The sequence below is a fragment of the Chionomys nivalis genome, chromosome 5, assembly GCF_950005125.1.
Source record: "Chionomys nivalis chromosome 5, mChiNiv1.1, whole genome shotgun sequence".
Lineage (NCBI taxonomy): Eukaryota > Metazoa > Chordata > Mammalia > Rodentia > Cricetidae > Chionomys > Chionomys nivalis.
The window spans coordinates 88,413,749-88,430,060 of record NC_080090.1 but is presented as its reverse complement, the minus strand read 5'-3'; the positions used below and the strand labels follow the sequence as shown (position 1 = coordinate 88,430,060).

Here is a 16,312-nt window from a genome sequence, read left to right as displayed (position 1 = left end):
TGATTGCTTTAACTCTCCTTTGGAACCAAGACTAGTTCCAAGTTAACATTAGAATTTTTACCACTATTAAAAAGATCCACAAGTTAATTGTTTTAGAGTGTCTAGTCCATATATTACTTCTGTACAAATTAAAAGGGGACATTTTATTACCTGTCTTTCAAACACCATTTGATTAGACAAGTATCTATTAACTACCAAAAATTAATGATATAAGTATACAAATCTTCTATGTCTACAACACCAGTGCTTCTCCTTAGGACTGGATTGTGAATAATCATGTATGACAGAAGACCTTGCAAGGAGTACTAAAGTCGTCCTTCTTTCCAACAAGAAAACAAGGTTAAAAATTACTCATCCAAATTTAAATTTTTGTGACTCAGAATCTAAACATGAAAGTCTATCCACACAAATAAACCTGAATATCCTTATGTGCCAAACAATGAAATTCCTTCATGGTCCATACTTACTAGGCTCACAAACGGGGGGAGAAGGATGCCAGTTGCCATCAGCTTCACAAGAGATTGTATTTTTGCCACTGAGGATGGTCCCTTTCAGGCAGGCAAATCGAACAGAGTCTTTGTATTTATAGGTAGCTTTAAATCCAGAATCAATTACTCCATATAAAACATATGGCTGAGGACAGTTGATCCCTGAAGAATTATGAGCAAAGACAAGTAGATTTTAAAAGTTAAAGGGTATAGGGACAACAGCTCAGTGAGTAGAGTGAACACAACAACCTAAATTCTAATCCGCAGAACCCACATACAAATTTAGCATGGTAGCATATATCTGTAATTTCAGCAGTCCTATGATGAGACAGGAGACTTCCCTAATGTTGTAAGGGCAGTTATCTTGGTATGCAGCATAGATACAAAGCCAGACATGGTAGTGCACACCTTTAATCTCGGTCCTTGGGAGTCATACATAGAGTGACTCTATTTCAGGGTGGAAGGGGGGTACCTCCAGATCAAAGGTCAATACCAACCTCCAAGTTTGTTCTCTGACCTCCACATGCATACAATGGCACTCCTGTACCTGCCTACGTGTGCGCGCATGAACACACACACACACACACACACACACACGTCACAGATAATTTGAGATCTGGGGATATGGATTAGTGGAAGGGTGCCTGCTGAGTATGCATGAGGCCCTGGGTACCACAAAAAAATGTAACTTGGAGAATTAATATAAATAGTAATAGGAATTTTATTGAAGACAATTAGAGGATACCTCTGGAAAGGCCCGTGAAGAAGTCGGAATAAGAAAAAATAGACTTTATTTGGAAATAGAGAAAGAGCTTTAGAAATCCGCAAAGAAATTGAAAAGGATGCCAGAAAAGAGGCAGGAGGAGACTCTTGACATAGAGAAGCCAGCCTAACACAGCCTCAGCTACTCAGTTCTCTGTGGAGTAGGGGAGCAGAAGGCACCCAAAAGTTAAGTCAGACAGAATGTCAGGAAGTCTGACTCTCCAGACAAGCCTCAGGTCCAGCTGTGGGTTTTGATAAGACAGGAAAACGGGGCCAGCCATGAGGAAAAGTCCCTTTTGTCCCAGGACTATCAAGGCAGCCCAGGACAGGCACCATCTTGAAAAGTACAACTGAGCTACCCTGTGGACGTGAAGGAAAACAAACCAGCCCCAGGCTAGGGAGTCTTCATGTAGCCTGCTCCAGTCCCGAGGGCGGAAAGGCCCAGAGCAGCAGTTGTGGGTAAGAGGAGGATGGGTGAACAACTCGTCCGCCCCAGTTAACACAATGAAGGTATCCCCTACATGCATGCCTGAGAGGCTATCTTCCAGTGACTCTCTACTCTGTCAAGTTGATGTGTAAGATTAATCATCACAGCCCAAGATGAAAAATCTAAGACTCCTTGGGACAGGAGAAACAAGTACAATAATCCTGAAAGCATACAAAATCTACCCAATTCAGTGAAAGTATAGCAGAAAATTTCCCAAACCTAGAGGAAAGATTTCAAATACAAGAGGCATTTAGAACCCAAAATAGACATGAGAAGGACTCTTTCCTGTACATGGCATAGTCGAGATGTCAAAAACGGCAAAGGGTAAAAGTCAGTGTCTCAGTGGGTAAAGACACTTACTGGCCAGGCCTGACTACCTGAGTTCAATCCCGAAGGCCCACATGATGACCAATTTCCCTGATCAAAACATACTTAAAACCCCTTCAATAAAATTTTAAAAGCCAAATCCAAAAACATATTAAAGCACTTATATGCCGTAACCAAGCTGGCATCATTCTAAAGAGCCAATGTTGTTTCAGTGTAAGTGACTTGTAAGGTAATATATTCAGCAAATTAAGTAGACTTAGTACAGAAATCACATGATCATCTCAATTGATACACATAACACCTTCAACAAAGCTCATCATCTCTCTGCATGATAAAATTCCTGAAGAAAGCAGGAATAGAAGGAGCACACCTCAAGCTTACAAAGGCTATAAACAATAAATTATATGTGTGTGGAGGGGGCGTGTCTGCAAACACCACAGCCAGCAGACTGACTGTAAATCCATAGGAGGCAAGAGATTTGGTTCAATAGGACTCAGGGTGTTACAGCTCAATAGAAAGGCATCCTGGCAGTCAGGGGTCAAGGAACACCTACAGCTCAGAAGGAAAAGGTATCCTGGCAACCAAGAGCCAAGGAATACCACAAAGTCACACCACGCAACAATCTCACATGAGAGATGTATTTGGGAGGGAAAGAATTAGGATGAAGGCTGCCTCTGCTTGGGTGAGAACTGAACAAGATTAGATAGGCTTAGATAGGGTTTCTTGGGAAGGGGGTGGAGCTTTACAGGGTGGAGCTTTCCAGAGTGGAGGTGACGGGATCTCATGTCCAGACACTGGGCTTTTTACTCTATAGAATGGGGACAGGGTCCAACAGTTAGAGCAGTTATTTTGTAGGTGGAACCTGTCAGCTAGAGGTCCTCAAGGAAGTGGTCTGACCATTCTTGTGTCTTGAGGGACTTACACAAAGTAGCTGTTGTTCATTCCAGACAGTTTATTTTAGGCATATTTAAACAAAGCACCATTTGGGCCAAAGTTTCCTTGTGGTAAATAACTCAATCCCACATGCACAACAAAGCTTAAGACATGACTATATTGAAATTCTTGTAAAGAACAAGTGATATCTTCCATAAAGATGGATTCTATAGATTAACTTAGCCAGCAGGCTCAAGGTAAGAATGCTCATGACAAAGGTGGAGATAGTACTGTAGATTCACTGAGATAAACAAGCTAAAGATAAGAGGCTGGGGGAATCCTGGCCACACAGAGAGTGCAGAGCTCACCAGGCTATTAACCATATCCATTCCCAGATTTCTGGGTGGAAAACAGGTTATACAAATGGTAATAGTAAAAAAAGAAGTCAAAGCATTCCTGTTTACAGATGGCATGTCCTATAATGCTACAAAAACAAACTTTACAGACTTACGCAGAAAACTTTTAGATCTGATAAATACTTCCAGTTCGAGAACAGGATATAAGAACACATACATATTTCTGGTTCTAAATAAAAGGCAGCAATAAAGTCACTCCCAGTCAAGGGATGAATTTATTTTTCTTTCTTCTACTAAAGAGATCGCAAAAACAGATTTCCATGTGGAAATGCCATGAGATCAAAGAACCTGGACTGCTTAGCTCTATTCTAAGTTGTTGGCATGTCCAGGATGCTCTCCAGGGAAGGGTGTCTACGTGTAGCCAACGTCTTAGAACAGACTATAGATGAACGAGAAATTCCTAATTTCCCAAACCAATGTGATTTGTTGGTATTTGCCACTCTAACGCCTTGAGTATCTCTTCGTCAACTAATAGATGCATATACGCACTCATTCATTTATCTTTAAATTGTTACTTCCCACAATGAATGCACCTTCTCTTTTTTTTCTTTTAAGCAAAACCTAAGTGAAGAGTGGGGAGCAGAATTCACCCCTAGGACTTACTTTCACAGGTGGGAGGGCTTGGGCTCCAAACACCCACTGTTTTGTTCACCACAGTGCAGGTGATGGAGGCACTGCCAATGAGTGAGAAGTTGGGGTAACACCTGTAGGTGATGGAGGAGCCGTACGTGTAGAAGTCTTCATCTCCACCACTGTGCCTCCCATGGCTGATGTCTGGAGGGGCCCTGCACTTGACACCTGGGAAATTAATAGAAGAGAAAGAAATGGTGGGGGGGGGGGCGTGTTAACCGTGATAAAATTCTTGCAAACGTATGTGGAGGGCACACGTGTCAGGCAGGATGTACAGAATCATTCCCTAGGAATGTGTAGAACCAAGGCAAAAAGTGTCTTTACTTACTTACACATTCTGGGAGAGGATCACTCCAGGCAACTCCTTTACTTTGGATCTCACAATAACTAGTGGATGAGCCAATTAAGATATACCTAGATAAGAGAAGGTCAACGATTTTAGTGGAATCCTCACTTCAAATAAAGGAGTATAAAGGTGATTAAACAGATATTAAGATGAATAAATGATGTTTTCTCAGTTAAGGAGTCATAGCAGAGGGTTGGGGGAGAGAGGGGCGAAGTAGAACAACGTATGATGATACAAGCTGGAAGATGCCATAATGTGCCCACCTCCTCGTATGTTACAGATTAGTGTCAAAGCCAAAAAGTATGTGACACATAGGAACAAAAATGTCATAAAGGGAACCCATTACTTGGTATGCTAAATTAAGTCAATATTTCAAAATACATTTTAAGTGAAAGTTACAAATGATCTACATATTTAAATTAATGTACACATTAAAATTGTACATTACTCAGCAGTGAAAACTGGACCAGCTGCTCCTATAAAAAACAAGGAAGCAATGGCTCAGGAATTTAGGGCCCTTTCACACGCCCACCTAAGTTCACAGAAATCCACCTGTCTCTGCCTCCTAAGTGTCAGGGTTAAAGATCCGCATTGTTAAATCCAGCAGAATTCTTTTACATTCATTATTCTTGAGAATTTCAAATGTATACAATGCAATATGATCATAACATCGCTATTCACCCTTCCAACTTCCCTATATAGAAAGCTTAAACATGAACTAAACCTGTTATCAGCAAGGGACATTTATGAGCATGTGCTAATTTCTTGACTTGTATTAGAATGCGGGAACACTGCAAAAATACAAAAGAAACTGACAAACCTAAATTCTTAACACCGGAAGGAATAAGGTGCATGGAGTGGAAGTGATAACTCTTAATACGTATTCTTTATAGCACTTTAAAATTTGAAAGTAGTTATTTTCTAAAGTTAACTTGGAATTATTTATAAATTACCTCACACTCACCCTTCTAAGCAGCTGAATTCTATCCGTGATCCAAGAGAGAAATCTGACTTAATATCCACTTGTCCATTTGGTAAGTCTCCTGGATTCCTGCATGATTTTTCTAGAGAAAAAATAACGTGATGGTAAATGATCCCACCATTCACCGGTCCTACCATTGGAAACTGATAGACTTATGTCGGCCCTACATTCAGGAAGGCCTGCATGTTTAAAGTTGCATTTATCTCTAAATCAGACTCCGGAATTTTTGTTCTGAAGGGAAAATTCACACCAAGTTTGATCTCTTATCACTGTGGCATATTTTAGCAGGAATCATTTTCTTGAGTACAAAAAGAAACAAAAAAGAGAAGGCAGACATAGTGTGTCATTGCTGTTGGGGACAGTACAGAATGCATTCCCTGCTCTCAGTGAATTAGCTACTCTTCCAAATCCAAGAAATAAATTTCTTTTCTGCATGATTTTACTTAATTTTTAAATCAGTGTAAAAATAGTGGGTTTCATTATGACACTTTCATATAGGTATAGCATTGTGTTTTAAGCATACTTAAATATGTGACCACTGTGGTCACCTTCCTTTCCCATATACATACACAAACACCACACACACACACACACACACACACACACACACACACACACACATATATATATATATATATATATATATATATATATATATATATATATATATTTAAAAACCTTCCAGGTCCTGCATATAAAAGCAAATGCTCCCCATGTGTTTGAGGTAAGATTGCTACTTAAACCCAGGATATTTTACCATTATTGTTATCATTACTATTTTTATTATTGTTGTTGTTATTGCTGCTTGGGAGTTGGTTACAGTATGCTTGTGGAGCTCAGAGGACAACTCTAAAGGGTCTGGGCTCTCCTTCCACCTTTCCACAAGTTACAGGGGTCACCTCCGGTCACCTTTACCTGATAAACCATCCTACTAGGCCCAATTCTTCCTTTCCTTTTCTCCTTTTCTTCTTTTCTTTTCTTCTCTGTGTTTCGTTTTTGAGATATGATCTGTCACTATGAAGCCCTGGTGGCCTAGAAATTGCTATGTAGACCAGACTGGCCTAACTCACAGAGGTCCTTGCTTGCCTCTGCTTCCCAAGTGCTGGGATTGAAGGTTTTCACTACCTCACACGAGACCTTAGTCCCAATATTTATTTAAAGAAGTGTCTACTGCATTACTGATAATTAGTTAGGGTTACTGTTGCTGGAGTGAAACACCACGACCAAAGCAATGTGAGAGGAAAGATTTTGTTCAGCTAGGCCTCCACATCACAGTTCACCATCAAAGGATGTCAAGGCAGGAACTCAAACAGGACAGGAACATGGAGGCAGGAACTGATGCAGAGGCCATGGAGGAGTGCTGCTTACTGTCTTGCTCCTCATGGTTTAGTCAGTCTGTTTTCTTACAGAACCCAGGACAACCAGCCCAGGCATGGCACCACCCACAAGGAACTGGGTCCTCCCCCATCAATCACTAATTAATGAGTTGCCCTACAGGCTTGTCTACAGCCTGATCTTACGGAGACATTTTCTCAGCTGAGGCTCCCTCCTCTTTGATGATTCTGGCTTGTGTCGAGTTGACATAAATCTACCCAGCATAGTAAAGCGTTCTTCATTGTCTCTAGCTTACTTCTTGTCATCTACTCGGTTTTCTTCTGATTTTCAGAAGATTCATACTTGTGTACATTCAAAATACTAGTTGATGAATTTGCTAGTTCCTTAGTGACTTAAGATTCAGTAATTATAACCCAAGCCAATGTTCCAAAACTGCTAAGTGCATAAGTGAGAAAAATAAATGCCCGTACTTACTGACACAGGAGATAGTAACAGTCCATGTCCCCTTAGCTTCACAGTAAATAGCCTGGCCTGAAGTCGCTCTAATATAGCCAGGGCGGCAACTGTATTTCAGGAATTCAAAGCTTTCGAACTCTGTCTTGTTTGTCTCAGTTACTAGCAAGGCACCGGGTATATCTGGTGGTGGACCACATTTACCTAGACGCCAAGAGGACAGCAACAGCAAACGTTACACCCTGAGACAGAGCATCTTAGTGCTCTAGTTGTAGAGGGAGAACAGTTCTCTTCTCCTCTAAACAACAACAACAAAATCATAAATGTACTATCCCCCTGTATCACAAACCCACAAGCGATGTGCAGATATGCCTGTTGACAAGTGATAATAACTATGATGACAGGGGACATACATTTGTTCTCTTCTCTACTATATAAAATAACTTTTCTTAAAACAGAGACAGTCACAAATTTCGTCATCATATATTACCCATCTCTGCTCAGGGAGCATCAATAAAAAGCCAAATTTCCTGTAGATTTGCCTTAACCGAACCTTACTGTTTCATTCGAACTGATATGATAAGCCAAGCATGGTGATCTGTAAGAAAGGTTATGGATTTAAGTCCAGCCTTGGCTACCTAGAAGAGAAAGCATAGAACTCTTGAGATATAAAAGTCTTAATCGTACTTTCCCTATTAAAAATGAACAGTGATAGAGAACTAAGCTGTCCCCTGAGAGCCCCAGGAGAAGTGTGCTCCTCCCTTCTCCATTCCAGACCAATCTCCAGGCCATGAAATGTGTTTAGTGGCTGCTAGACAATATAGGTTGATGTCAAATTCCAGCTGGAAAACAGGTTGCTTTGAAAACTTAGGCAAGAAATTTTAGGTGAAATACCTAGAAACCACTCCAACTCCATCTGACCAAATAAATCCTTTGTTGTTGAAACTGGATCTCCACTAGCTAAACCATCTCATGTTTAAAGTCTTGTGAGTAACTCTTGGTTGCCCATCTGGACTTTTGTCTACTACTCACCAAAAACAGTCACCCAGAGAGCAGCAATGATGGTCATTTGGAACAGAGTCGGGTCAGAGGCTCTCCAGAGCCTAGAGAAGGGCCAAGCCACAGCATCTCTGTTTCTCTGGAGCCTCCCCTGTGGAGCTCTTGTGGGGCACGTAGCTTGCGGCTGCTTTGCCCACATTTGTTCTGCCAAAAAAAAAAAAAAAAAAAAAAAAAAAACCTGAATTTAATAAGCAGCCATTTAATCTACATGGCACAAAGCATTGGAATGAATGCTGTGATATCCACCTCGTCACAGAAGAAACAGCCTGGATGTGAAGAGGAGACGTGAGCACAGACGTGACAAGGAGGAAGAACGAGGACTCACCTCTGCAAAGGTTGTATCAGTTTGCATGACCACCAACAGCGAGTAACTTTTCCCCTTTCCTGGCAACCTCACTAGCAGGTGTTATTATCTGCTTTATTGTTCTTGGCCATTCTGACCAGAGTAAGCCGAAATCTCAAAGTTGTTTTAATTTTCATTTCCTGGTGACTAAAAATGTTGACTGTTTCTTAAGTGTTTGACTATTTGTGTGCAATCTTTTCAGAACTTTCTACCTAGTTTTCTGCTTAGTTATGTACCCCGTTTTTAACTGGATTATTTTCTTGACGTTCAGGGCCTTTTAAAATTCTTTATATAGTCTAGCTACTAGCCCTCCACCAGATGTGTAGCTGGTAAAGAGTCCTGAAAGAGGGTGTTTTCTTCTTCATTCTGTAGTGGTTGCTTTGCCCAAATAGTGTCCTCTGGTGTGTAGAAGGATTCTAGTTCCATGAGGTCCCATTTATTAATTGTTGGTCTAAGTGCCTGTGCAATCAGCATCCTGTTCAGAATGTCCTTTCCTATGCCAATAAGTCCAAACCTATACAACATGGTCTTATGGATAGACAAAAGAAAAACTAGAATAGGAGGATTAAATGAGAGAATAGGGTAAAGGAGAGAATATGGGAAGGGACAACTAATATTAAAGGCCATTTGGAAACATGCTACTGTAAAAGCATCCTAAAGGAACACATATCTATATAATATATTATATATAGTAGTAACATATATAATATATATTATATTTCAGCGTATTTCCATATATTTATATACATATATATATGAAAGGAATTTAAATAGAGTCACCATATAATGGGGGAGACAATATCCCAAGTGACATCTAATGCCTCCAAATATCACAGGTTATTTCTAAGGCTATTGATTGCTTTCCACCTGATGGTAAGGTCCCATTTCTGAAGACAGCAATACTTATGTCATCAAACATAGAAAAACAGAGCTGATGTCTAACTAAAGGCTTCACTCTTACTAGCTAGCATTTATGGTACTAGAGGGTACCCTGAACACTACAAGAGGAGAAAAGTAATCACCAATATCACCCGGATACAAACTCTGAGACCCACAACCAAGATCTGCCTGCAAGACACACTGGTGCAATAGTGCCACAGAGGTTACGGGAGTAAACAACCACTCTTTTTGAAATTAGATTTAAGGCTCACTCCATGAGATGGAACCCAAACATGGCACTGCTAAAGTGGCCAAGAACCTGAGATTAGATCAGTAGTGAATCTAAAAAAAAGCCTATTACCAGTATTCTGCTAAATGAACATAACAATAAAACTCCTACTGATATCACAATACTCATAGATTAGTAAGTATCTCACTCAGTCCTCATCAGAGAAGTATTTTCTTGCAGTAGACTGGAACTAACAAACACCCAAAACTGGACAATGTGCAGAAAGTAAGAGACTTCAGAGCACTCATTTCTAAATGAGTTTTCTTCATCAAATCTATGAGGAAAAGGAGGTAAAAAGACTGTAAGAGCCAGAGATGGTGGATGACTCCAAGGCAATAATGTCTTCCATATACAACTCTAAACTTTTCACCTTAAAAAACCCATAATACACATAATTCCATGTATAAATATACAAACATAGTTTAATTTTTTGTTTTGGTTTGGTCTAGTTTTGTTTGGTTTGATTTTGTTTTGGGGTTTTTTTTTGTTTTGTTTTGTTTTTGAGTCAGAGTTTCTCTGTGTAGCCCTGGCTGTCCTGGAACTCACTCTGTAGACCAGGCTAATGTCAAACTCAGAGATCCACCTGCCTCTGCTTCCTGAGTGCTAGGATTAAAGGCATGCACCATCACCACCTAGCAAAGTGTTAAGATTTTAGTGTTTTTGTTTGTTTGTTTTTCTTTTTGTTTAGTTCCTTCTTGTGGTATTGAGGATTGAAATCAAGGCCTTCCACGTGTGAGACAAGCACTTTACCACTATGCTATAACTTAACTTTTACAAATATAGTTTTAATGACTTTTTCTTATTTGAGCTGGCTGATGGTGCTTCCTCAAATACCCAAAGAGCATCTAACAAAAACCAACAGACATGAGAAGTCCTCTTTTGAGTTTTTGGCCAGGGCTTTCCAAGAGACTCTCAAACCATAAAATCTACTGCTGTTGTTCTTGGTTACCCCTAGAAGTGTAAGGAAAGCCCCTGTTGCTGAAGACACCATAAACTTCAGAAGAAAGGTCTAGAGATCCCTGAGCTAGAATTGATTTGAATTCCCTTTCCCTGGGGAATAGTTTTCATAGTACTAGAAGGGACCATACATGCTTTCAAAAGAAGGAAGCAAACCAAGAGTCCTACTTAGCTATGATGCCTATGAACCATACCCATGACCAACATGGCACACTAACCCTAAAGATGTAGTAGTAGCACACATACCTTGTCAGTAAACAAAAGCTCTCTAATTGGACTTAAGACCCATTCAACAAGAGAAAAACCCTGTCTGGTACTGTAAACCCAGCTAACTAATTTCTCAGTGCTAGTTAAGTCACAGTTATTAACAGAGAATCTATAACCACTAATTTACCAAATCAGCATAACCTCTAACAATAATCTATAAACATTTGTCATTATACCCACTGATAAGTATAGTCTTCATCCCTCATCAAGAAAACTTTACTTTGCAACAGATGGAGACGATCACAGAAAACCATGACCAACCAAAATGTAGAGTTATGGAGTCCAATTCCAATGCATACATCTACAAAACACTCCTGTCCTTAAGGGGAATATTGCAGAAAAGGGGACAGAAAGGTTGTAAGAGCCAAGGGATCAAGGAGTTTACTGTGAGATTGTGATTAGTAACATCAGCTCACCAACAAGACCTCCCAATCATGAGCTGAACAAGGAGGATCCCAATGAATATACAAAAGTAGGTGGGGAAAGCTCATAGCGCCTTAATTCTACACAAAGAGCTATAGGTGATTTAGGAAAGCTGAGAGCAAGAGGGGTGGTCTTCTCCAGGGAAGAACCACAGTTAGTCGTCCAGTACCAAATGTTCCACCCTGAAAACATACATACAAGTAACATTATATGGACTGAACAGGTTATATTTAGGAATATATGCATGCAATCAGAATTAATGAAGAAAGAGGACATGAATTTGAAAGAGAACAAGAAAGGATGTATGGGAGGATTTGTGGGGAGGAAAGGGAATAGGAAAATGTAACTAAATTATAATCTGAAAAATAAAGAATAGAACACAGAGGTACGTACTCTAAAGGACCCGATGACCAGCTTTACCCCCAACCCCCCAAGCCCCCACCCAAGTGATCATCAGTAGTTCATTGACCTGCCGTAGCAGCAGAAATGACTCTGGGAGGTTGCCTCGATCCTTACCGTACTAGTTTCTCCCAAGATGACAGTAGATCATAATATCCTAAAGGTGGCCAGTAATTACTCCACCTAAAAGTGCCTGGATTCTCCCCACGTAGGTGGTCCTTGGATTCCACCCACACAGCTGGCCCGTCAGAGGCAGTTAAATAAAGATGGACAGGGAGAAACTCTCCTCTGGCCCGGTGAATGATTAACAAACCGGAGCAGTGGTATTTGCCTAATCTCCTTCCTCACCAGCCCTTATTTCTTGATCATGTGTTGCAATTATTTATTTTCTTCTCTGCCAACCATTTCCCCTAAGTTAGAAGAGTGACTGGAATTTGATGCCAGACTTTTCCTTTTCTTTTCCTAAGAGTGATGCAACTCAAAATCCAGCCAGTCTAGAAACCCCGAGGAGTTGAGACCCACTCTCAGAAGGACCCCTTCCCAGGACAGCAAGCCAGAGGCATTCAGGGACCCCGGGTATGGGGGCATTGCTCTTCCCTCGTCCCCAGGAATCACAAGGAGGTACAACAAATACAGAATACACTTTTATTGGATTCCTGTTGTGTGAGAACATACCTGGAACATACTCGGAGCTCAACAACTGTTAGCAACCCACCAGCAGGCATCAAGTGGCCTCCAGAAGCTGGTCTGACACCGATTACCACTCAGAAGGATGCAGTGGAGGGGCTAGTAGTGTTAGATACTGCGTAAATCTACAAATAAAGTCGAGCCGTGGGCACCGCAGGTGACACCATTCCCTAGTCAGGGGGTCCTGAGAGGAATAAGATGCGCACAGAGCAATGACAGCACCCGCACGCATTGTCCTCTTGTGGCTGAGAACATGTTACAATCAGCTACTTCAAGCTCAGGATGCTTTAGTTCCCCGTCACGGTGGACTGCAACTGTGAGCTCAAAAATAAAAAACAAAAACCAAAACGTTAGCTTGTGTAAGGGTATCGCATCACTGCAGAAACTAAGACAGCTCCCACAACCAACCCTAAACTTTCCTGATGCGTCTAATTTCCTTTAATTTTTGACAACTCTTTTTCCTTCCTCTCATCCATAAACATAGATAGATTTCATTCCCTTCTTTTATTATTATTTTATTGTTTAGAAAGAGTTTGTGTGGCTCTGGCTGGTCTGGAACTCACTTCATAGACCAGTCTGGCCTCTGCCATGCCTATCTATTTTTTTTTTTATTAAAGGAACAAAACTCTTTTCACTTTAATGAACTTCTCATCCTTTAAATATTCCCAGTAGGAGGCCCACTCCATGGTATATCATTGTCTTTGATAACTGTCATAAGTTCTGTTCACATTACTGTTGTCTGGGAGATATATTCAGTACCTCACACACAGCATTCAGGGCTGGTTTTGAATACTTCATCCCTAACAAAACCAGGTCACGAACTGTTTTGATGTGAGGATCACAAAACCCTCATTCCCTCTGTTCCATTTTAATTTCTGCTGCCATGGAAATAGTTCATACCATACCATCAGCATCTTTTGTGTGGATGTCTTAGTCTGTTTTCTTTTTTTGTAATTCATTTATTTTTTATTGAAAATTTCCACCTCCTTCCCTCCTCCCATTTCCCTCCCCTCCCCCCATTCCCCTTCCCCCTCCCTCTCCAGTCCAAGGAGCAGTCAGGGTTCCCCACCCTATAGTAAGTCCAAGGTCCTCCCTGTTTCCCTCAGATCCAGGAAGGTGAGCATCCAAACACACTAGGCTCCCACAAAGCCCACCCATGCAGTAGAATCAAAACCCAGCGCCATTGTCCTTGAGGGAATGGGATGGTTGAGATGGAGGAGGGGTAGATGAGGGAGCAGGGAAGTAGATATCTTAATTAAGGGAGCCATTTTAATGTTGGCAAGAGACTTGACTCTGGGGGAGTTCCCAGGTGTCCAAGGATGTAGTAGGGGCTGTGGGCCTCTTCCCACAGCCCGGCTCATGGTTGCCTGGCTAGCTTATGCCCCAAAATAACGACACACAAACTCTATTCTTTTAAACACTGCTTGGCCCATTTCTGTTCATGTATGTAGCACCCCAAGGAGCGCTTACCGGGAAGATTCTAGCCTACGTCCATCCTGGGTCAGAGCTTCATCGCATCTGCCGAGGAGAGGGGAGCATGGTGCATGGCGTCTGCTCCAGAGAGCAGAGCTGTCGAGTCTGAGCTCACTTCCTCTTCCTCCCAGCATTCTATTCTGTCTACTCCACCCACCTAAGGGGTAGCCTATCAAATGGGCCAAGGCAGTTTGTTTATTGACAAATGACCTTCCTCCATCATTTCCCTTTTTTCTGTTTAAAAAAAAAAGGAAGGCTTTAACTTTAACATAGCAAAATTACATATAACAAAACAGTTATCAAGTAAAAATTACAATATTTACATCTCTTTTATCTTTATCATAGCTAAGGAAAACTATAACTATAACTATCTATCTATTATTCAACTCCATCAAAGACTCCAGAAGAATACAATATTACCTAAGCAAACAAAAAGTAAGCAACTTCTAAACTCTAGAAATGACAGAGACATCTCGCTACCTTGACAGTCACCCAAAGTTTCTCTGTACCGTTGGGGCATCCATCTTCGGCCTAAAGGCCCATAGTTTCCAGCACACATTTCCATGAAGCAGGAAATTTCAAAGGCAGTTCAGTCACTATCTGCTGTGTCCTGCAGAATGTCTCACATGAATTCATGTCTCTTTCATGAATCAGGAACCCCAAAAGATCATCTCACCTTTAGGCAAGTTCAGCAGTCCTCTCTCTGCGGGTTCTTTGTGTCTAGTTTATAAAATAGTCCAGGCAAGAGCAGTTTCTTGCCCAAATGGCTATCAAACTCCATAAGGATCCTCTTCGATGCCCATCTTCTTCTTGAAGTAGATTGGTGCTGCCAGGAGCAGAGTGTCTCATTGTCATGAAAAACCCTAAGTTATTAAAACATTTAAAATACCATATTCTCTAGCCTTTGAAAGATATGATGAATGCCTATCTGAAATATATGCATGCACATCTAGAAAATCTAACTAACATGACTACAAACTTGACTATTATTGATAATTATCCATTAACAACCTATAGACATTACATTTTTAAGTGAACTACACAATCACAATACCTTAATCAATATCAGAAATACATATACATATAATAAAATTGACCTTAAATTAATATCAGTAAACCAAGATTCATATCAATGCAAATTATTCACATCTATATCATCTCCCCCTTTAAATGTAAAAGAACATTTATAAACAATATATGGGAACATGGGCGCAGGTTTTTCTCTCCAAACTGCTTCCTGCTGAATGGGGGCGCTGTTATTCGGGTCTTTTATGGGATAACCTGTCTGCTAGGTTCATCTCAGTTGGCAGTTGAGCAAAGCAATTTTTTAAGGGTGTTCACAGCAACCCTTCAGGAGGGCGTGGTCTATCATACCATATTGGGATCGAAGAAGCAATCCATAGAGTCTCATTCTCTGTGAAAACAAAAGAAGAATCTCTTTTCCAAAGTATCATATCCTTAGATCCAAATTCTGAAGTCAAGGTATTTTGAAAATATCTATCTTGGATTAGTTCAGCAGCATTTATAAACAAATATCTTTTAGCAGATGTTGCTCTTTCCTCAGCATTCAAACAATTCAAAGAGAGCATAATAGCATACAGTATCAAGATTTTCTGTGTACTTTCCATCTTTGTGCGGCTTTATTTTAACTCTATTTTGTTTATTTTTACTTTTGTTTTATATTTTCTGTATATCTTTGTCCTGGAATAACTCTTTAGACCAGGCTGTCCTTGAACTCTCAGAGATCTGTCTGTCTCTGCCTCCCAGGCATTGGGATTAAAGGCGTGTGCTACCACACCTTGAAGTCACAGAGGTCAATCTCCCTCTGTCTCCTAAGTGTTGGGATTAAAGGTGTGTACTACCACACCCAACTGCTTTCTTTCTTCCTTATTTTACTTTTAGGAACTTTAACTTTCAGCCTGCATATATTTTTAAACACACTGTAAATCATTTAAAGTTTTCTTTGTCTTTGAATCTCTCTTTACTGTATATCTCTCTTTTTCTGACCACATGAGTCTTTAATTTACCAAGCAATATCAGTAGGATGAAAGCCGTGGCTTTGACGGCTGGATTCAGCCATTCCTTAGCTTTCCAGCCTCATGGCTGAGGTACCGGCTGTAGCCATGTTTACCACCACAACTCTGTGGCGTTTCAAGGTCCTTGCCAGCAAACAAGCTGCAATACTATATCCACAGACAACATTCAACTCCTCTCTCTGTAGTCAGCCCTCCTGCCTCAAACAGTCAGAGTTTGCCCTGGCAGGATGGCCCAGAAAGCCGGCATTTTAAAACAGCACAACTTTTTTCCTGCTACGGCTGAAAACCGAAAAGCATGCCTTCAGCTTTTCACCAACACCGTTTTAAGTGTTTCGTGGCAGGACCTCTTAAATGAGCTGCAAGGTTTCACAGCTGAAGCTGAGTCAGGAAGCCTCTCTTAG

At 40.8% G+C, this 16,312-nt stretch overlaps 1 protein-coding gene across 2 annotated transcripts in view; it reads right to left on the bottom strand.

The window, feature by feature from the left end:
* The window catches only part of C4bpa (complement component 4 binding protein alpha), a 35,267-nt gene extending 23,257 nt beyond the window's left edge, over nucleotides 1–12,010 (bottom strand). The window contains exons 1-7 of one of the 2 annotated variants that reach the window (XM_057770016.1): nucleotides 11,833–12,010; nucleotides 8,132–8,302; nucleotides 7,121–7,303; nucleotides 5,294–5,393; nucleotides 4,312–4,397; nucleotides 3,957–4,151; nucleotides 468–650 (exon numbers count right to left, since the gene is read on the bottom strand). In XM_057770016.1, the coding sequence (XP_057625999.1) occupies nucleotides 468–650; nucleotides 3,957–4,151; nucleotides 4,312–4,397; nucleotides 5,294–5,393; nucleotides 7,121–7,303; nucleotides 8,132–8,297 (913 nt within the window). In that variant the 5' untranslated portion in view covers nucleotides 8,298–8,302; nucleotides 11,833–12,010. The other variant, XM_057770017.1, reaches the window with a different exon arrangement.
* Between the last annotated feature and the right edge of the window lie 4,302 nt (nucleotides 12,011–16,312).